The 21505-nt window shown below is 44.5% G+C and overlaps 1 protein-coding gene across 5 annotated transcripts in view; it reads left to right on the top strand.

The window, feature by feature from the left end:
* XDH (xanthine dehydrogenase) overlaps positions 1-21505 on the top strand; it is a 196153-nt gene that overhangs the window by 167844 nt on the left and 6804 nt on the right. For all 5 annotated transcript variants that reach the window (XM_073671820.1, XM_073671821.1, XM_073671823.1 and 2 more), the window contains 5 exons: positions 17838-17912; positions 18342-18394; positions 18517-18631; positions 19598-19663; positions 20064-20252. In XM_073671820.1, the coding sequence (XP_073527921.1) occupies positions 17838-17912; positions 18342-18394; positions 18517-18631; positions 19598-19663; positions 20064-20252 (498 nt within the window). The remainder of the gene's footprint in view (positions 1-17837; positions 17913-18341; positions 18395-18516; positions 18632-19597; positions 19664-20063; positions 20253-21505) is intronic.

The raw sequence follows: 21505 nt of genomic DNA, 5'->3' as shown, positions 1-21505 counted from the left end.
TGTATAAATCTGTATGTAGTGAGCTTCCCTAGTGGTGGCTGTATAAATCTGTATGTAGTGAGCTCCTTCTCGCGGTGGCTGTATAAATCTGTATGTAGTGAGCTCCCCCTAGTGGTGGCTGTATAAATCTGTATGTAGTGAGCTCACTAGTGGTGGCTGTATAAATCTGTATGTAGTGCATTCCCTCTAGTGGTGACTGTATAAATCTGTATGTAGTGAGCTCCCCCTAGTGGTGGCTGTATAAATCTGCATGTAGTGAGCTCCTCCTAGCGGTGGCTGTATAAATCTGTATGTAGTGAGCTCCTCCTAGTGGTGGCTGTATAAATCTGTATGTAGTGAGCTCCTCCTAGTGGTGGCTGTATAAATCTGTATGTAGTGAGCTCCCCCTAATGGTGACTGTATAAATCTGTATGTAGTGAGCTCACTAGTGGTGGCTGTATAAATCTGCATGTAGTGAGCTCCCCCTAGTGGTGGCTGTATAAATCTGTATGTAGTGAGCTCCCCCTACTGGTGACTGTATGAATCTGTATGTAGTGAGCTCCCCCTAGCGGTGCCTGTATAAATCTGTATGTAGTGAGCTCCGACTAGTGGTGACTGTATGAATCTGCATGTAGTGAGCTCACTAGTGGTGGCTGTATAAATCTGTATGTAGTGAGCCCACTAGTGGTGGCTGTATAAATCTGTATGCAGTGAGCTCCCCCTAGTGGTGGCTGTATAAATCTGTATGTAATTATCTCCCCCTAGTGGTGGCTGTATAAATCTGTATGTAGTGAGCTCTCCCTAGTGGTGACTGTATAAATCTGTATGTAGTGAGCTCCTCCTAGTGGTGGCTGTATAAATCTGTATGTAGTGAGCACCCCCTAATGTTGACTGTATAAATCTGTATGTAGTGAGCTCCCCCTAGTGATGGCTGTATAAATCTGTATGTAGTGAGCTCCCCCTAATGGTGACAGTATAAATCTGTATGTAGTGAGCTCCCCCTAGTGGTGGCTGTATAAATCTGTATGTAGTGAGCTCCTTCTCGCGGTGGCTGTATAAATCTGTATGTAGTGAGCTCCCCCTAGTGGTGGCTGTATAAATCTGTATGTAGTGAGCACCCCCTAATGTTGACTGTATAAATCTGTATGTAGTGAGCTCCCCCTAGTGATGGCTGTATAAATCTGTATGTAGTGAGCTCCCCCTAATGGTGACAGTATAAATCTGTATGTAGTGAGCTCCCCCTAGTGGTGGCTGTATAAATCTGTATGTAGTGAGCTCCTTCTCGCGGTGGCTGTATAAATCTGTATGTAGTGAGCTCCCCCTAGTGGTGGCTGTATAAATCTGTATGTAGTGAGCTCACTAGTGGTGGCTGTATAAATCTGTATGTAGTGCATTCCCTCTAGTGGTGACTGTATAAATCTGTATGTAGTGAGCTCCCCCTAGTGGTGGCTGTATAAATCTGCATGTAGTGAGCTCCTCCTAGCGGTGGCTGTATAAATCTGTATGTAGTGAGCTCCTCCTAGTGGTGGCTGTATAAATCTGTATGTAGTGAGCTCCTCCTAGTGGTGGCTGTATAAATCTGTATGTAGTGAGCTCCCCCTAATGGTGACTGTATAAATCTGTATGTAGTGAGCTCACTAGTGGTGGCTGTATAAATCTGCATGTAGTCAGCTCCCCCTAGTGGTGGCTGTATAAATCTGTATGTAGTGAGCTCCCCCTACTGGTGACTGTATGAATCTGTATGTAGTGAGCTCCCCCTAGCGGTGCCTGTATAAATCTGTATGTAGTGAGCTCCGACTAGTGGTGACTGTATGAATCTGCATGTAGTGAGCTCACTAGTGGTGGCTGTATAAATCTGTATGTAGTGAGCCCACTAGTGGTGGCTGTATAAATCTGTATGCAGTGAGCTCCCCCTAGTGGTGGCTGTATAAATCTGTATGTAATTATCTCCCCCTAGTGGTGGCTGTATAAATCTGTATGTAGTGAGCTCTCCCTAGTGGTGACTGTATAAATCTGTATGTAGTGAGCTCCTCCTAGTGGTGGCTGTATAAATCTGTATGTAGTGAGCACCCCCTAATGTTGACTGTATAAATCTGTATGTAGTGAGCTCCCCCTAGTGATGGCTGTATAAATCTGTATGTAGTGAGCTCCCCCTAATGGTGACAGTATAAATCTGTATGTAGTGAGCTCCCCCTAGTGGTGGCTGTATAAATCTGTATGCAGTGAGCTCCCCCTAGTGATGGCTGTATAAATCTGTATGTAGTGAGCTCCCCCTAGTGGTGGCTGTATAAATCTGTATGTAGTGAGCTCACTAGTGGTGGCTGTATAAATCTGTATGCAGTGAGCTCCCCCTAGTGATGGCTGTATAAATCTGTATGTAGTGAGCTCCCCCTAGTGGTGGCTGTATCAATCGGTATGTAGTGAGCTCACTAGTGGTGGCTGTATAAATCTGTATGTAGTGAGCTCCTCCTAGTGGTGGCTGTATAAATCTGTATGTAGTGAGCTCCCCCTAATGGTGACTGTATAAATCTGTATGTAGTGAGCTCACTAGTGGTGGCTGTATAAATCTGTAGGTAGTGAGCTTCCCTAGTGGTGGCTGTATAAATCTGTATGTAGTGAGCTCCCCCTAGTGGTGACTGTATACATCTGTATGTAGTGAGCTCCCCCTAGTGATGGCTGTATAAATCTGTATGTAGTGAGCTCCCCCTAGTGGTGGCTGTATAAATCTGTATGTAGTGAGCTCACTAGTGGTGGCTGTATAAATCTGTATGTACTGAGCTCCCCCTAGTGGTGACTGTATAAATATGTATTTAGTGAGCTCCTCCTAGTGGTGGCTGTATAAATCTGTATGTAGTGAGCTCCCCCTAATGGTGACTGTATAAATCTGTATGTAGTGAGCTCACTAGTGGTGGCTCTATAAATCTGTATGTAGTGAGCTTCCCTAGTGGTGGCTGTATAAATCTGTATGTAGTGAGCTCCCCCTAGTGGTGACTGTATACATCTGTATGTAGTGAGCTCCCCCTAGTGGTGGCTGTATAAATCTGTATGTAGTGAGCTTCCCTAGTGGTGGCTGTATAAATCTGTATGTAGTGAGCTCCCCCTAGTGCTGACTGTATAAATCTGTATGTAGTGAGCTCCTCCTAGTGGTGGCTGTATAAATTTGTATGTAGTGAGCTCCCCCTAATGGTGACTGTATAAATCTGTATGTAGTGAGCTCACTAGTGGTGGCTGTATAAAACTGTATGTAGTGAGCTTCCCTAGTGGTTGCTGTATAAATCTGTATGTAGTGAGCTTCCCTAGTGGTGGCTGTATAAATCTGTATGTAGTGAGCTCCCCCTAGTGATGGCTGTATTAATCTGTATGTAGTGCGCTCCCGCTAGTGGTGACTGTATGAATCGGTACGTAGTGAGCTCCTCCTAGCGGTGGCTGTATAAATCTGTATGTAGTGAGCTCCTCCTAGTGGTGGCTGTATAAATCTGTATGTAGTGAGCTCCCCCTAGTCGTGACTGTATGAATCTGTACGTAGTGAGCTCCCCCTAGTGGTGTCTGTATAAATCTGTATGTAGTGAGCTCCCCCTAGTGGTGACTGTATGAATCTCTATGCAGTGAGCTCACTAGTGGTGGCTGTATAAATCTGTATGTAGTGTGCTCACTAGTGGTGGCTGTATAAATCTGTATGCAGTGAGCTCCCCCTAGTGGTGGCTGTATAAATCTGTATGTAGTGAGCTCACTAGTGGTAGCTGTATAAATCTGTATGTAGTGATCTCCCCCTAGTGGTGGCTGTATAAATCTGTATGTAATAATCTCCCCCTAGTGGTGGCTGTATAAATCTGTATGTAGTGAGCTCCCTCTAGTGGTGGCTGTATAAATCTGTATGTAGTGAGCTCACTAGTGGTGGCTGTATAAATCTGTATGTAGTGAGCTCATCCTAGTGGTGACTGTATAAATCTGTATGTAATGATCTCCCCCTAGTGGTGGCTGTATAAATCTGTAGTGAGCTCCTTCTAGCGGTGGCTGTATAAATCTGTATGTAGTGAGCTCCCCCTAGTGGTGGCTGTATAAATCTGTATGTAGTGAGCTCACTAGTGGTGGCTGTATAAATCTGTATGTAGTGAGCTCCCCCTAGTGGTGGCTGTATAAATCTGTGTGTAGTGAGCTCCCCCTAGTGGTGACTGTTTAAATCTGTATGTAGTGATCTCCGCCTAGTGGTGGCTGTATAAATCTGTATGTAGTGAGCTCCTTCTAGCGGTGGCTATATAAATCTGTATGTAGTGAGCTCCCCCTAGTGGTGGATGTATAAATCTGTATGTAGTGAGCTCCTTCTAGCTGTGGCTGTGTAAATCTGTATGTCGTGAGCTCCCCCTAGTGGTGGCTGTATAAATCTGTATGTAGTGATCTCACTAGTGGTGGCTGTATAAATCTGTATGTAGTGAGCTCCCCCTAGTGGTGACTGTATAAATCTGTATGTAGTGAGCTCACTAGTGGTGGCTGTATAAATCTGTATGTAGTGAGCTCCCCCTAGTGGTGGCTGTATAAATCTGTATGTAGTGAGCTCATCCTAGTGGTGGCTGTATAAATCTGTATGTAGTGAGCTCATCCTAGCGGTGACTGTATAAATCTGTATGTAGTGAGCTCCCCCTAGTGGTGGCTGTATAAATCTGTATCTAGTGAGCTCCTCCTAGTGGTGGCTGTATAAATCTGTATGTAGTGAGCTCCCCCTAGTGGTGGCTGTATAAATCTGTATGTAGTGAGCTCCCCCTAGTGGTGGCTGTATTAATCTGTATGTAGTGAGCTCACCCTAGTGGTGACTGTATGAATCTGTACGTAGTGAGCTCCTCCTAGCGGTGGCTGTATAAATCTGTATGTAGTGAGCTTCCCTAGTGGTGGCTGTATAAATCTACATGTAGTGAGCTCCCCCTTGTTGTGACTGAATAAATCTGTATGTAGTGAGCTCATCCTAGTGGTGGCTGTATAAATCTGTATGTAGTGAGCTCCCTCTAGTGGTGCCTGTATAAATCTGTATGTAATGATCTCCCCCTAGTGGTGGCTGTATAAATCTGTATGTAGTGAACTCCTTCTAGCGGTGGCTGTATAAATCTGTATGTAGTGAGCTCCCCCTAGTGGTGGCTGTATAAATCTGTATGTAGTGAGCTCCTTCTAGCCGTGGCTGTATAAATCTGTATGTCGTGAGCTCCCCCTAGTGGTGGCTGTATAAATCTGTATGTAGTGAGCTCACTAGTGGTGGCTGTATAAATTTGTATGTAGTGAGATCCCCCTAGTGGTGACTGTATGAATCTGTATGTAGTGAGCTCACTAGTGGTGGCTGTATAAATCTGTATGTAGTGAGCTCATCCTAGTGGTGGCTGTATAAATCTGTATGTAGTGAGCTCCCCTAGTGGTGGCTGTATAAATCTGTATGTAGTGAGCTCCTCCTAGTGGTGGCTGTATAAATCTGTATGTAGTGAGCTCCCCCTAGTGGTGGCTGTATAAATCTGTATGTAGTGAGCTCCTCCTAGCGGTGACTGTATAAATCTGTATGTAGTGAGCTCCCCCTAGTGGTGGCTGTATAAATCTGTATGTAGTGAGCTCCTCCTAGTGGTGGCTGTATAAATCTGTATGTAGTGAGCTCCCCCTAGTGGTGGCTGTATAAATCTGTATGTAGTGAGCTCCCACTAGTGGTGACTGTATGAATCTGTACGTAGTGAGCTCCTCCTAGCGGTGACTGTATAAATCTGTATGTAGTGAGCTCCCCCTAGTGGTGGCTGTATAAATCTGTATGTAGTGAGCTCCCCCTAGTGGTGGCTGTATAAATCTGTATGTAGTGAGCTCCTCCTAGTGGTGGCTGTATAAATCTGTATGTAGTGAGCTCCCCCTAGTGGTGGCTGTATAAATCTGTATGTAGTGAGCTCCCCCTAGTGGTGGCTGTATAAATCTTTATGTAGTGAGCTCCCCCTAGTGGTGACTGTATGAATCTGTACGTAGTGAGCTCCTCCTAGCGGTGGCTGTATAAATCTGTATGTTGTGAGCTCCTCCTAGTGGTGGCTGTATAAATCTGTATGTAGTGATCTCTCCCTAGTGGTGACTGTATAAATCTGTATGTAGTGAGCTCCTCCTAGTGGTGGCTGTATAAATCTGTATGTAGTGAGCACCCCCTAATGTTGACTGTATAAATCTGTATGTAGTGAGCTCCCCCTAGTGATGGCTGTATAAATCTGTATGTAGTGAGCTCCCCCTAATGGTGACTGTATAAATCTGTATGTAGTGAGCTCCCCCTAGTGGTGGCTGTATAAATCTGTATGCAGTGAGCTCCCCCTAGTGATGGCTGTATAAATCTGTATGTAGTGAGCTCCCCCTAGTGGTGGCTGTATAAATCTGTATGTAGTGAGCTTCCCTAGTGGTGGCTGTATAAATCTGTATGTAGTGAGCTCACTAGTGGTGGCTGGATAAATCTGTATGTAGTGAGCTCCCCCTAGTGGTGGCTGTATAAATCTGTATGTAGTGAGCTCACTAGTGGTGGCTGTATAAATCTGTATGTAGTGAGCTCCCCCTAGTGGTGACTGTATAAATCTGTATGTAGTGAGCTCCTCCTAGTGGTGGCTGTATAAATCTGTATGTAGTGAGCTCCCCCTAATGGTGACTGTATAAATCTGTATGTAGTGAGCTCACTAGTGGTGGCTGTATAAATCTGTTTGTAGTGAGCTTCCCTAGTGGTGGCTGTATAAATCTGTATGTAGTGAGCTCCCCCTAGTGGTGACTGTATACATCTGTATGTAGTGAGCTCCCCCTAGTGATGGCTGTATAAATCTGTATGTAGTGAGCTCCCCCTAGTGGTGGCTGTATCAATCTGTATATAGTGAGCTCACTAGTGGTGGCTGTATAAATCTCTATGTAGTGAGCTCCCCCTAGTGGTGACTGTATAAATCTGTATGTAGTGAGCTCCTCCTAGTAGTGGCTGTATAAATCTGTATGTAGTGAGCTCCCCCTAATGGTGACTGTATAAATCTGTATGTAGTGAGCTCACTAGTGGTGGCTGTATAAATCTGTATGCAGTGAGCTCCCTCTAGTGGTGACTGTATACATCTGTATGTAGTGAGCTCCCCCTAGTGGTGGCTGTATAAATCTGTATGTAGTGAGCTTCCCTAGTGGTGGCTGTATAAATCTGTATGTAGTGAGCTTCCCTAGTGGTGGCTGTATAAATCTGTATGTAGTGAGCTCCCCCTAGTGGTGACTGTATACATCTGTATGTAGTGAGCTCCCCCTAGTGGTGGCTGTATAAATCTGTATGTAGTGAGCTTCCCTAGTGGTGGCTGTATAAATCTGTATGTAGTGAGCTCCCCTTAGTGGTGACTGTATAAATCTGTATGTAGTGAGCTCCCCCTAGTGGTGGCTGTATAAATCTGTATGTAGTGAGCTTCCCTAGTGGTGGCTGTATAAATCTGTATGTAGTGAGCTCCCCTTAGTGTTGGCTGTATAAATCTGTATGTAGTGAGCTCCCCTTAGTGTTGGCTGTATAAATCTGTATGTAGTGAGCTCCCCCTAATGGTGACTGTATAAATCTGTATGTAGTGAGCTCACTAGTGGTGGCTGTATATATCTGTATGTAGTGTGCTCACTAGTGGTGGCTGTATAAATCTGTATGTAGTGAGCTTCCCTAGTGGTGGCTGTATAAATCTGTATGTAGTGAGCTCCCCCTAGTGGTGACTGTATACATCTGTATGTAGTGAGCTCCCCCTAGTGGTGGCTGTATAAATCTGTATGTAGTGAGCTTCCCTAGTGGTGGCTGTATAAATCTGTATGTAGTGAGCTCCCCCTAGTGGTGACTGTATAAATCTGTATGTAGTGAGCTCCCCCTAATGGTGACTGTATAAATCTGTATGTAGTGAGCTCACTAGTGGTGGCTGTATAAATCTGTAAGTAGTGCGCTTTCCCTAGTGGTGACTGTATGAATCGGTACGTAGTGAGCTCCTCCTAGCGGTGGCTGTATAAATCTGTATGTAGTGAGCTCCTCCTAGTGGTGGCTGTATAAATCTGTATGTGGTGAGCTCCCCCTAGTCGTGACTGTATGAATCTGTACGTAGTGAGCTCCCCCTAGTGGTGGCTGTATAAATCTGTATGTAGTGAGCTCCCCCTAGTGGTGACTGTATGAATCTGTATGTAGTGAGCTCACTAATGGTGGCTGTATAAATCTGTATGTAGTGTGCTCACTAGTGGTGGCTGTATAAATCTGTATACAGTGAGCTCCCCCTAGTGGTGGCTGTATAAATCTGTATGTAGTGAGTTCACTAGTGGTGGCTGTATAAATCTGTATGTAGTGAGTTCCCCCTAGTGGTGGCTGTAAAAATCTGCATGTAATGATCTCCCCCTAGCGGTGGCTGTATAAATCTGTATGTAGAGAGCTCCACCTAGTGGTGGCTGTATAAATCTGTATGTAGTGAGCTCACTAGTGGTGGCTGTATAAATCTGTATGTAGTGAGCTCCCCCTAGTGGTGGCTGTAAAAATCTGCATGTAATGATCTCCCCCTAGCGGTGGCTGTATCAATCTGTATGTAGTGAGCTCCCCCTAGTGGTGGCTGTATAAATCTGTATGTAGTGAGCTCACTAGTGGTGGCTGTATAAATCTGTATGTAGTGAGCTCCCTCTAGTGGTGGCTGTATAAATCTGTATGTAGTGAGCTCATCATAGTGGTGACTGTATAAATCTGTATCTAATGATCTCCCCCTAGTGGTGGCTGTATAAATCTGTATGTAGTGAGCTCCTTCTAGCGGTGGCTGTATAAATCTGTATGTAGTGAGCTCCCCCTAGTGGTGGCTGTATAAATCTGTATGTAGTGAGCTCACTAGTGGTGGCTGTATAAATCTGTATGTAGTGAGCTCCCCCTAGTGGTGACTGTATAAATCTGTATGTAGTGAGCTCCCCCTAGTGGTGGCTGTATAAATCTGTATGTAGTGAGCTCATCCTAGTGGTGACTGTATAAATCTGTATGTAATGATCTCCCCCTAGTAGTGGCTGTATAAATCTGTATGTAGTGAGCTCCTTCTAGCGGTGGCTGTATAAATCTGTATGTAGTGAGCTCCTCCTAGTGGTGACTGTATAAATCTGTATGTAGTGAGCTCCTTCTAGCGGTGGCTGTATAAATCTGTATGTCGTGAGCTCCCCCTAGTGGTGACTGTATAAATCTGTATGTAGTGAGCTCACTAGTGGTGGCTGTATAAATCTGTATGTAGTGAGCACCCCCTAATGTTGACTGTATAAATCTGTATGTAGTGAGCTCCCCCTAGTGATGGCTGTATAAATCTGTATGTAGTGAGCTCCCCCTAATGGTGACTGTATAAATCTGTATGTAGTGAGCTCCCCCTAGTGGTGGCTGTATAAATCTGTATGCAGTGAGCTCCCCCTAGTGATGGCTGTATAAATCTGTATGTAGTGAGCTCCCCCTAGTGGTGGCTGTATAAATCTGTATGTAGTGAGCTTCCCTAGTGGTGGCTGTATAAATCTGTATGTAGTGAGCTCACTAGTGGTGGCTGGATAAATCTGTATGCAGTGAGCTCCCCCTAGTGATGGCTGTATAAATCTGTATGTAGTGAGCTCCCCCTAGTGGTGGCTGTATAAATCTGTATGTAGTGAGCTCACTAGTGGTGGCTGTATAAATCTGTATGTAGTGAGCTCCCCCTAGTGGTGACTGTATAAATCTGTATGTAGTGAGCTCCTCCTAGTGGTGGCTGTATAAATCTGTATGTAGTGAGCTCCCCCTAATGGTGACTGTATAAATCTGTATGTAGTGAGCTCACTAGTGGTGGCTGTATAAATCTGTTTGTAGTGAGCTTCCCTAGTGGTGGCTGTATAAATCTGTATGTAGTGAGCTCCCCCTAGTGGTGACTGTATACATCTGTATGTAGTGAGCTCCCCCTAGTGATGGCTGTATAAATCTGTATGTAGTGAGCTCCCCCTAGTGGTGGCTGTATCAATCTGTATATAGTGAGCTCACTAGTGGTGGCTGTATAAATCTCTATGTAGTGAGCTCCCCCTAGTGGTGACTGTATAAATCTGTATGTAGTGAGCTCCTCCTAGTAGTGGCTGTATAAATCTGTATGTAGTGAGCTCCCCCTAATGGTGACTGTATAAATCTGTATGTATTGAGCTCACTAGTGGTGGCTGTATAAATCTGTATGCAGTGAGCTCCCTCTAGTGGTGACTGTATACATCTGTATGTAGTGAGCTCCCCCTAGTGGTGGCTGTATAAATCTGTATGTAGTGAGCTTCCCTAGTGGTGGCTGTATAAATCTGTATGTAGTGAGCTTCCCTAGTGGTGGCTGTATAAATCTGTATGTAGTGAGCTCCCCCTAGTGGTGACTGTATACATCTGTATGTAGTGAGCTCCCCCTAGTGGTGGCTGTATAAATCTGTATGTAGTGAGCTTCCCTAGTGGTGGCTGTATAAATCTGTATGTAGTGAGCTCCCCTTAGTGGTGACTGTATAAATCTGTATGTAGTGAGCTCCCCCTAGTGGTGGCTGTATAAATCTGTATGTAGTGAGCTTCCCTAGTGGTGGCTGTATAAATCTGTATGTAGTGAGCTCCCCTTAGTGTTGGCTGTATAAATCTGTATGTAGTGAGCTCCCCTTAGTGTTGGCTGTATAAATCTGTATGTAGTGAGCTCCCCCTAATGGTGACTGTATAAATCTGTATGTAGTGAGCTCACTAGTGGTGGCTGTATATATCTGTATGTAGTGTGCTCACTAGTGGTGGCTGTATAAATCTGTATGTAGTGAGCTTCCCTAGTGGTGGCTGTATAAATCTGTATGTAGTGAGCTCCCCCTAGTGGTGACTGTATACATCTGTATGTAGTGAGCTCCCCCTAGTGGTGGCTGTATAAATCTGTATGTAGTGAGCTTCCCTAGTGGTGGCTGTATAAATCTGTATGTAGTGAGCTCCCCCTAGTGGTGACTGTATAAATCTGTATGTAGTGAGCTCCCCCTAATGGTGACTGTATAAATCTGTATGTAGTGAGCTCACTAGTGGTGGCTGTATAAATCTGTAAGTAGTGTGCTCACTAGTGGTGGCTGTATAAATCTGTATGTAGTGCGCTTTCCCTAGTGGTGACTGTATGAATCGGTACGTAGTGAGCTCCTCCTAGCGGTGGCTGTATAAATCTGTATGTAGTGAGCTCCTCCTAGTGGTGGCTGTATAAATCTGTATGTGGTGAGCTCCCCCTAGTCGTGACTGTATGAATCTGTACGTAGTGAGCTCCCCCTAGTGGTGGCTGTATAAATCTGTATGTAGTGAGCTCCCCCTAGTGGTGACTGTATGAATTTGTATGTAGTGAGCTCACTAATGGTGGCTGTATAAATCTGTATGTAGTGTGCTCACTAGTGGTGGCTGTATAAATCTGTATACAGTGAGCTCCCCCTAGTGGTGGCTGTATAAATCTGTATGTAGTGAGTTCACTAGTGGTGGCTGTATAAATCTGTATGTAGTGAGTTCCCCCTAGTGGTGGCTGTAAAAATCTGCATGTAATGATCTCCCCCTAGCGGTGGCTGTATAAATCTGTATGTAGAGAGCTCCACCTAGTGGTGGCTGTATAAATCTGTATGTAGTGAGCTCACTAGTGGTGACTGTATAAATCTGTATGTAGTGAGCTCCCCCTAGTGGTGGCTGTAAAAATCTGCATGTAATGATCTCCCCCTAGCGGTGGCTGTATCAATCTGTATGTAGTGAGCTCCCCCTAGTGGTGGCTGTATAAATCTGTATGTAGTGAGTTCACTAGTGGTGGCTGTATAAATCTGTATGTAGTGAGCTCCCTCTAGTGGTGGCTGTATAAATCTGTATGTAGTGAGCTCATCATAGTGGTGACTGTATAAATCTGTATCTAATGATCTCCCCCTAGTGGTGGCTGTATAAATCTGTATGTAGTGAGCTCCTTCTAGCGGTGGCTGTATAAATCTGTATGTAGTGAGCTCCCCCTAGTGGTGGCTGTATAAATCTGTATGTAGTGAGCTCACTAGTGGTGGCTGTATAAATCTGTATGTAGTGAGCTCCCCCTAGTGGTGACTGTATAAATCTGTATGTAGTGAGCTCCCCCTAGTGGTGGCTGTATAAATCTGTATGTAGTGAGCTCATCCTAGTGGTGACTGTATAAATCTGTATGTAGTGAGCTCCCCCTAGTGGTGGCTGTATAAATCTGTATGTAGTGAGCTCATCCTAGTGGTGACTGTATAAATCTGTATGTAATGATCTCCCCCTAGTGGTGGCTGTATAAATCTGTATGTAGTGAGCTCCTTCTAGCGGTGGCTGTATAAATCTGTATGTAGTGAGCTCCCCCTAGTGGTGGCTGTATAAATCTGTATGTAGTGAGCTCCCTCTAGCGGTGGCTGTATAAATCTGTATGTCGTGAGCTCCCTCTAGTGGTGGCTGTATAAATCTGTATGTAGTGAGCTCCCCCTAGTGGTGGTTGTATAAATCTGTATGTAGTGAGCTCCCCCTAGTGGTGGCTGTATAAATCTGTATGTAGTGAGCTCCCGCTAGTGGTGACTGTATGAATCTGTACGTAGTGAGCTCCTCCTAGCGGTGTCTGTATAAATCTGTATGTAGTGAGCTTCCCTAGTGGTGGCTGTATAAATCTGTATGTAGTGAGCTCCCCCTAGTGGTGACTGTATAAATCTGTATGTAGTGAGCTTCACTAGTGGTGGCTGTATAAATCTGTATGTAGTGAGCTCCCCCTAGTGGTGACTGTATAAATCTGTATGTAGTGAGCTCCCCCTAGTGGTGGCTGTATAAATCTGTATGTAGTGAGCTCCCCCTAGTGGTGGCTGTATAAATCTGCATGCAATGGGCTCCTCCTAGTGGTGGTTGTATAAATCTACATGTAGTGAGCTCCCCCTTGTTGTGAGTGAATAAATCTGTATGTAGTGAGCTTCCCTACTGGTGTTTGTATAAATCTGTATGTAGTGAGCTCCCCCTTGTTGTGACTGAATAAATCTGTATGCAATGGGCTCCTCCTAGTGGTGACTGTATAAATCTGTATGTAGTGAGCTCCCCCTAGTGATGGCTGTATAAATCTGTATGCAGTGAGCTCCTTCTAGCGGTGGCTGTATAAATCTGTATGTAGTGAGCTCCCCCTAGTGGTGGCTGTATAAATCTGTATGTAATGATCTCCCCTTAGCGGTGGCTGTATAAATCTGTATGTAGTGAGCTCCCCCTAGTGGTGGCTGTATAAATCTGTATGTAGTGAGCTCCTTCTAGCGGTGGCTGTATAAATCTGTATGTAGTGAGCTCCCCCTAGTGATGGCTGTATAAATCTGTATGTAATGATCTCCCCCTAGCGGTGGCTGTATAAATCTGTATGTAGTGAGCTCCACCTAGTGGTGGCTGTATAAATCTGTATGTAGTGAGCTCACTAGTGGTGTCTGTATAAATCTGTATGTAGTGAGCTCCCCCTAGTGGTGACTGTATGAATCTGTACGTAGTGAGCTCCTCCTAGCGGTGGCTGTATAAATCTGTATGTAGTGAGCTTCCCTAGTGGTGGCTGTATAAATCTGTATGTAGTGAGCTCCCCCTAGTGGTGGCTGTATAAATCTGTATGTAGTGAGCTTCCCTAGTGGTGGCTGTATAAATCTGTATGTAGTGAGCTCCCCCTAGTGGTGGCTGTATAAATCTACATGTAGTGAGCTCCCCCTTGTTGTGACTGAATAAATCTGTATGTAGTGAGCTCATCCTAGTGGTGGCTGTATAAATCTGTATGTAGTCAGCTCATCCTAGTGGTGACTGTATAAATCTGTGTGTAATGATCTCCCCCTAGTGGTGGCTGTATAAATCTGTATGTAGTGAGCTCCTTCTAGCGGTGGCTGTATACATCTGTATGTAGTGAGCTCCTCCTAGTGGTGGCTGTATAAATCTGTATGTAGTGAGCTCCTTCTAGCGGTGGCTGTATAAATCTGTATGTTGTGAGCTCCCCCTAGTGGTGGCTGTATAAATCTGTATGTAGTGAGCTCACTAGTGGTGGCTGTATAAATCTGTATGTAGTGAGCTCCCCCCGGTGGTGACTGTATGAATCTGTATGTAGTGAGCTCACTAGTGGTGGCTGTATAAATCTGTATGTAGTGAGCTCATCCTAGTGGTGGCTGTATAAATCTGTATGTAGTGAGCTCATCCTAGTGGTGACTGTATAAATCTGCATGCAGTGAGCTCCCCCTAGTGGTGGCTGTATAAATCTGTATGTAGTGAGCTCCCCTTAGTGGTGGCTGTATAAATCTGTATGTAGTGAGCTCCCCCTAATGGTGGCTGTATAAATCTGTATGTAGTGAGCTCCCCCTAGTGGTGGCTGTATAAATCTGTATGTAGTGAGCTCATCCTAGTGGTGGCTGTATAAATCTGTATGTAGTGAGCTCCCCCTAGTGGTGGTTGTATAAATCTGTATGTAGTGAGCTCCTCCTAGTGGTGGCTGTATAAATCTGTATGTAGTGAGCTCCCGCTAGTGGTGACTGTATGAATCTGTACGTAGTGAGCTCCTCCTAGCGGTGGCTGTATAAATCTGTATGTAGTGAGCTCCCCCTAGTGGTGGCTGTATAAATCTACATGTAGTGAGCTCCCCCTTGTTGTGACTGAATAAATCTGTATGTAGTGAGCTCATCCTAGTGGTGGCTGTATAAATCTGTATGTAGTCAGCTCATCCTAGTGGTGACTGTATAAATCTGTATGTAGTGAGCTCCCCCTAGTGGTGGCTGTATAAATCTGTATGTAGTGAGCTCCTTCTAGCGGTGGCTGTATAAATCTGTATGTAGTGAGCTCCCCCTAGTGGTGGCTGTATAAATCTGTATGTAGTGAGCTCCTTCTAGCGTTGGCTGTATAAATCTGTATGTTGTGAGCTCCCCCTAGTGGTGGCTGTATAAATCTGTATGTAGTGAGCTCACTAGTGGTGGCTGTATAAATCTGTATGTAGTGAGCTCCCGCTAGTGGTGACTGTATGAATCTGTACGTAGTGAGCTCCTCCTAGCGGTGGCTGTATAAATCTGTACCTAGTGAGCTCCTCTAGTGGTGACTGTATAAATCTGTATGTAGTGAGCTCCCCCTAATGGTGGCTGTATAAATCTGTATGTAGTGAGCTCCCCCTAGTGGTGGCTGTATAAATCTACATGTAGTGAGCTCCCCCTTGTTGTGACTGAATAAATCTGTATGTAGTGAGCTTCCCTAGTGGTGGCTGTATAAATCTGCATGTAGTGAGCTCCCCCTTGTTGTGACTGAATAAATCTGTATGCAATGGGCTCCTCCTAGTGGTGACTGTATAAATCTGTATGTAGTGAACTCCCCCTAGTGATGGCTGTATAAATCTGTATGCAGTGAGCTCCTTCTAGCGGTGGCTGTATAAATCTGTATGTAGTGAGCTCCCCCTAGTGGTGGCTGTATAAATCTGTATGTAGTGAGCTCCTTCTAGCGGTGGCTGTATAAATCTGTATGTAGTGAGCTCCCCCTAGTGGTGGCTGTATAAATCTGTATGTAATGATCTCCCCCTAGCGGTGGCTGTATAAATCTGTATGTAGTGAGCTCCCCCTAGTGGTGGCTGTATAAATCTGTATGTAGTGAGCTCCTTCTAGCGGTGGCTGTATAAATCTGTATGTAGTGAGCTCCCCCTAGTGGTGGCTGTATAAATCTGTATGTAATGATCTCCCCCTAGCGGTGGCTGTATAAATCTGTATGTAGTGAGCTCCCCCTAGTGGTGGCTGTATAAATCTGTATGTAGTGAGCTCACTAGTGGTGGCTGTATAAATCTGTATGTAGTGAGCTCCCCCTAGTGGTGGCTGTATAAATCTGTATGTAGTGAGCTTCCCTATTGGTGGCTGTATGAATCTGTACGTAGTGAGCTCCTCCTAGCGGTGGCTGTATAAATCTGTATGCAGTGAGCTTCCCTAGTGGTGGCTGTATGAATCTGTACGTAGTGAGCTCCTCCTAGCGGTGGCTGTATAAATCTGTATGCAGTGAGCTTCCCTAGTGGTGGCTGTATAAATCTGTATGTAGTGAGCTCCCCCTAGTGGTGGCTGTATAAATCTGTATGTAGTGAGCTTCCCTAGTGGTGGCTGTATAAATCTGTATGTAGTGATCTCCCCCTAGTGGTGGCTGTATAAATCTACATGTAGTGAGCTCATCCTAGTGGTGACTGTATAAATCTGTATGTAATGATCTCCCCCTAGTGGTGGCTGTATAAATCTGTATGTAGTGAGCTCCTTCTAGCGGTGGCTGTATAAATCTGTATGTCGTGAGCTCCCCCTAGTGGTGACTGTATAAATCTGTATGTAGTGAGCACACTAGTGGTGGCTGTATAAATCTGTATGTAGTGAGCTCCCCCCGGTGGTGACTGTATGAATCTGTATGTAGTGAGCTCACTAGTGGTGGCTGTATAAATCTGTATGTAGTGAGCTCATCCTAGTGGTGGCTGTATAAATCTGTATGCAGTGATCTCCCCCTAGTGGTGGCTGTATAAATCTGTATGTAGTGAGCTCCCCCTAGCGGTAGCTGTATAAATCTGTATGTAGTGAGCTCCCCCTTGTTGTGACTGAATAAATCTGTATGCAATGGGCTCCTCCTTGTGGTGACTGTATAAATCTGTATGCAGTGAGCTCCTTCTAGCGGTGGCTGTATAAATCTGTATGCAGTGAGCTCCCCCTAGTGGTGGCTGTATAAATCTGTATGTAGTGAGCTCCCCCTAGTGGTGGCTGTATAAATCTGTATGTAGTGAGCTCACTAGTGGTGGCTGTATAAATCTGTATGTAGTGAGCTCACTAGTGGTTGCTGTATAAATCTGTATGTAGTGAGCTCCTCCTAGTGGTGGCTGTATAAATCTGTATGTAGTGAGCTCCCCCTAGTGGTGACTGTATAAATCTGTATGTAGTGAGCTCCCCCTAGTGGTGACTGTATAAATCTGTATGTAGTGAGCTCCCCCTAGTGGTGACTGTATAAATCTGTATGCAGTGAGCTCCCCCTAGTGGTGTCTGTATAAATCTTTATGTAGTGAGCTCCCCCTAGTGGTGACTGTATAAATCTGTATGCAGTGAGCTTCCCCTAGTGGTGACTCTATAAATCTGTATGTAGTGAGCTCCCCCTAGTGGTGGCTGTATAAATCTGTATATAGTGAGCTCCCCCTAGTGGTGTTTGTATAAATCTATATGTAGTGAGCTCCCCCTAGTGGTGACTGTATAAATCTGTATGTAGTGATCTCCCCCTAGTGGTGACTGTATAAATCTATATGCAGCTTTCTTCCCCTAGTGATGACTGTATAGATCTGGATCCTGTCAGCTCCCCCTAGTGGTGTCTGTATAAATCTGTATGTAGTGACCTCCCCCTAGTGGTGACTGTATAAATCTGTATGTAGTGAGCTCCCCCTAGTGGTGACTGTATAAATCTGTATGCAGTGAGCTCCCCCTAGTGGTGTCTGTATAAATCTGTATGTAGTGAGCTCCCCCTAGTGGTGTTTGTATAAATCTATATGTAGTGAGCCCCCCCTAGTGGTGACTGTATAAATCTGTATGTAGTGATCTCCCCCTAGTGGTGACTGTATAAATCTGTATGTAGTGATCTCCCCCTAGTGGTGACTGTATAAATCTATATGCAGCTTTCTTCCCCTAGTGATGACTGTATAGATCTGGATCCTGTCAGCTCCCCCTAGTGGTGGCTCTAAACAGCCAAAATGTCTTAATGAGCAGTAGCTGAGAGCTGTATAATAAAAAAAATAGTTCTTAGCCCCCAAAAGAAGCTGCGGTGCAGTTTTTAGGTAGAGGGTGATTGGCCCCCGAATGCTCACAGGCATTACGCCTCTGTCTGAATTGCTCATGTACTTCTAGACTGATGATCGTCTCCTCCTTTATCGTTATAGAATGCATGTCAGACGTTACTGCGGAGACTGGAGCCGTACAAAACATCCAACCCCAGTGGGACCTGGGAAAGCTGGGTAGGTGCCTATTATAATTAGGAAACATGTATAATGCACCAATGTATTACACTAACATGCTGCAGTCAGAGTGCTGCATGACGCCACACCATACTGAATCTCCACACCATCAAATGACCGATCAATAGAATAGAGATTACCTGGTTTCTTCAGCTCTTAAGATATGGGTGTGATTTCAGGAAAAAAATGATGTGAAGGGGTTATTGATTGCAGTTATTGGTGTCATTTTGCAAAACCCATGGCAGAAATCTTTCTGCAAAAATCAATGGACTTTTTGCAGCAGCTGTAAATGGAGTTGTTCCACTTTTAGTAATTTAAGAAATGGCAATCTGACACCTAGTGGACAAAATTAGAATTGCAGCAAACTTATTGATTATTATGATAAACATCAAATCTGATAAATGTTTCCTGTCTATTTTTCTTCCAAAGATCAAATCTGCTTATGAAGACAGGGTCAGCCTCTCAGCAACCGGATTCTACATGTATTCCTATATACGCTATTGTCTGTCTGTCCTTACACAGTGATAACGCTGTGATCCAGTATTTCCCATAAGTGAACATGTATCCAACATTCTTCATTAAACTTTTTTTTTTTTCACTTAAGGATTGAAGGGATTGGTTATGACCCGGTGAAGAATCAGGGGAAACCGAGCAACTACTTCAGTTACGGGGTGGCTTGTTCTGAAGTTGAAATTGATTGTTTAACTGGTGACCACAAGGTAAAATAATCTATGTAAATACACAAATGTATACAACCACCACTAGATGGCGCTCACTAAATACAGATCTATACAGCCATCACTAGGGGGAGCTCACTACAAACAGATTTATACAGCCACCACTAGGGGGAGCTCACTACATACAGATTTATACAGCTACCATTAGGGGGAGCTCACTACATACAGATTTATAGAACCACCACTAGGGGGAGCTCACTACATACAGTTTTATACCACCACCATTAGGGGGAGCTCACTACATACAATTTATACAGCCACCACTAGGAGGAGCTCACTACATACAGATTTATACAGCCACCACTAGGGGGAGCTCACTACATACAGATTTATACAGCTACCATTAGGGGGAGCTCACTACATACAGATTTATACAACCACCACTAGGGGGAGCTCACTACATACAGTTTTATACCGCCACCATTAGGGGAAGCTCACTACATACAGATTTATACAGCCACCACTAGGGGGAGCTCACTACATACAGATTTATACAGCCACCATTAGGGGGTGCTCACTACATACAGATTTATACAGCCACCATTAGGGGGAGCTCACTACATACAGATTTATACCGCCACCATTAGGGGGAGCTCACTACATACAGATTTATACCGCCACCATTAGGGGGAGCTCACTACATACAGATTTATACCGCCACCATTAGGGGGAGCTACTAGATATTATTGAATAAGGGCGGTATAAGAACGCATGTTGTGAGCTCCCTCTAATGGTGACTGCAGGCAACTGGACTTTAATCATTTGTTTCTATGGTTTTGCAGGAGGTTTGGAGCTCTGTATCAGAATAAATGGAGCTCAGTTCACTATAAATATATATAAAATAATAAATTTTTGCAGAATTTTGGAACAATTCCACGTATTTAATGATGAAATGCCAGGTCCACAGTATATGTGATACTCAGTCTTCTTTTATATGATGTTTTTCAGAACTTGCGTACAGACATAGTGATGGATGTTGGTACGAGCCTTAACCCAGCAATAGATATAGGGCAGGTGGGTGAGCGCGTTCTTACCGTCCATGTGTCCGCCATGTTAGATGTGGATCACACTAGCACTAAAGACTTTCGCTTCTCTCCTTCATCTCCTCGCTGTTGCCGTCATGCAGCTATTGTGCTTGCTCTGGGGTTGCTGTGATAACCTTGACCAGGTATTGCTTCTTCTATACTCATGAATGCCTTCTTGTCACATGATATGAAGTCCATGCACTGAAGCTTTAGTCCGCTTAGGTTACTATGGCAACCCCAGAGCAAGCGCAATAATTACATTAAGTGTAAAAGTTGGTGAAAGAATGAATATAGGAGAAATTCTGCCACTAAATATGTCGATCCGAGATATAAACAGTTGATTCCTTCATTAGCAGAAGGTCCGTATAATTATTGTGTTGTGTTCTCAGATTGAAGGCGCTTTTGTCCAAGGACTCGGCCTTTTCACATTGGAAGAGTTAAGATATTCCCCGGATGGCAACCTGTACACACGAGGCCCCGGGATGTACAAGATCCCAGCGTTCGGTGACATCCCAGCCGAATTTAACGTGTCACTTCTTCGGGATTGTCCAAACAGCAAAGCGATTTACTCATCCAAGGTACGACCATCGTGCTAGAATAAAAAACTCACCAACAGAAGCTCATGAGACGCTCTCCTCTGTCTATAAACTGTATTCAACTGGTTCTTGTTACCTGTGTATGGGAAAGCTGAGGGATGATATCTAGTGATGAGCGAGCACTCAAATGCTCAGGTGCTTGATGCTCGGGTCGAGCACATTGGAATACTCAGGTACTCGACCCGAACAACGAGCACAATGTAAGTCTATGGGAAACTCTAGCATTTTTCAGGCGGTTCCCCCCGGCGGTCGGCAGAGGGCCTAAAAATTGCCCAAATCGATAGGAACAGTGCTCAAATGACATGGCAACAGCATGGGGAAGACCCCTGGAAGCATTTCTGACCCCTGGGTCACTGCTGTCAACAACGTGGTCAGAGGTATTACGCCACTTTTACTGACAATAAAACATACAAAAACTAAACCAAAATGTTTTTTCCTGGGAAATATGTTAAGGAACATCCTTTCCAGGGTAATGACTTGTATATAAGGCAAAATAAATAACCAAAATCAAAAATGCTCCTCCACACCTTGGGCTATGTTCACACATAGCGTTTTTGAGGTGTTTTTGCACTTTTGCATTGCTTTCAACCGTGAAAAATTAATTAACCGGTAAATGTCATTTTAACATTTTACTACCTTAGCTGGCCATGTGGTGTGTGAGATATGATCAGACACATCCTATTTCATTTATGAAGGAGGGACTCTGAAAGTCACAAACACTATTTTTCTAGGGCCATCAGGCAGCCCTTACTATTCTTAAAGGGCCAGCAGTCGGCCCTCACTATTGTTAGAGAGCCATCAGCCACCTATGCTTTGTTGTTCCCATTATTAACAAGTGGGTCTCCTATACTGTTATTGCGTATCCAGTGACTGCAAGGGCTGCCAAAAATTTGGACGCACCCCAATACCCCTTTGAAGAAACATAGAGGAGGGCCTCATTAAAAAAAATGTTCCCATTATAAAGGAGCGGGTCTCCTATAGTGGTAATGCCCATGCTGTGACTGCAAGGGCTGACCAAAATTTGGGAAAAACCCCAATAACAATTTAAAGACACATAGAGCAGGGCCACAGTAACGAGAACGACATGTTCCCATTAAAAAGGAGAGGGTCTCCCATACTGTTCTTGCGTATGCAGTGACTGCAACGGCTTCCAAAAATTTGGAGGCACTCCAATGCCCCTTGCAAGAGATGAAGAGGAGGGCCTCCTGAAAAAAATGTTCCCATTATTAGGAAGT

This window comes from Phyllobates terribilis, unplaced genomic scaffold, assembly GCF_046119375.1.
Source record: "Phyllobates terribilis strain yellow unplaced genomic scaffold, ASM4611937v1 Scaffold_3__8_contigs__length_932513732, whole genome shotgun sequence".
In the NCBI taxonomy this organism is placed as follows: domain Eukaryota; kingdom Metazoa; phylum Chordata; class Amphibia; order Anura; family Dendrobatidae; genus Phyllobates; species Phyllobates terribilis.
This window is presented reverse-complemented; position numbering and strand designations above follow the sequence as displayed.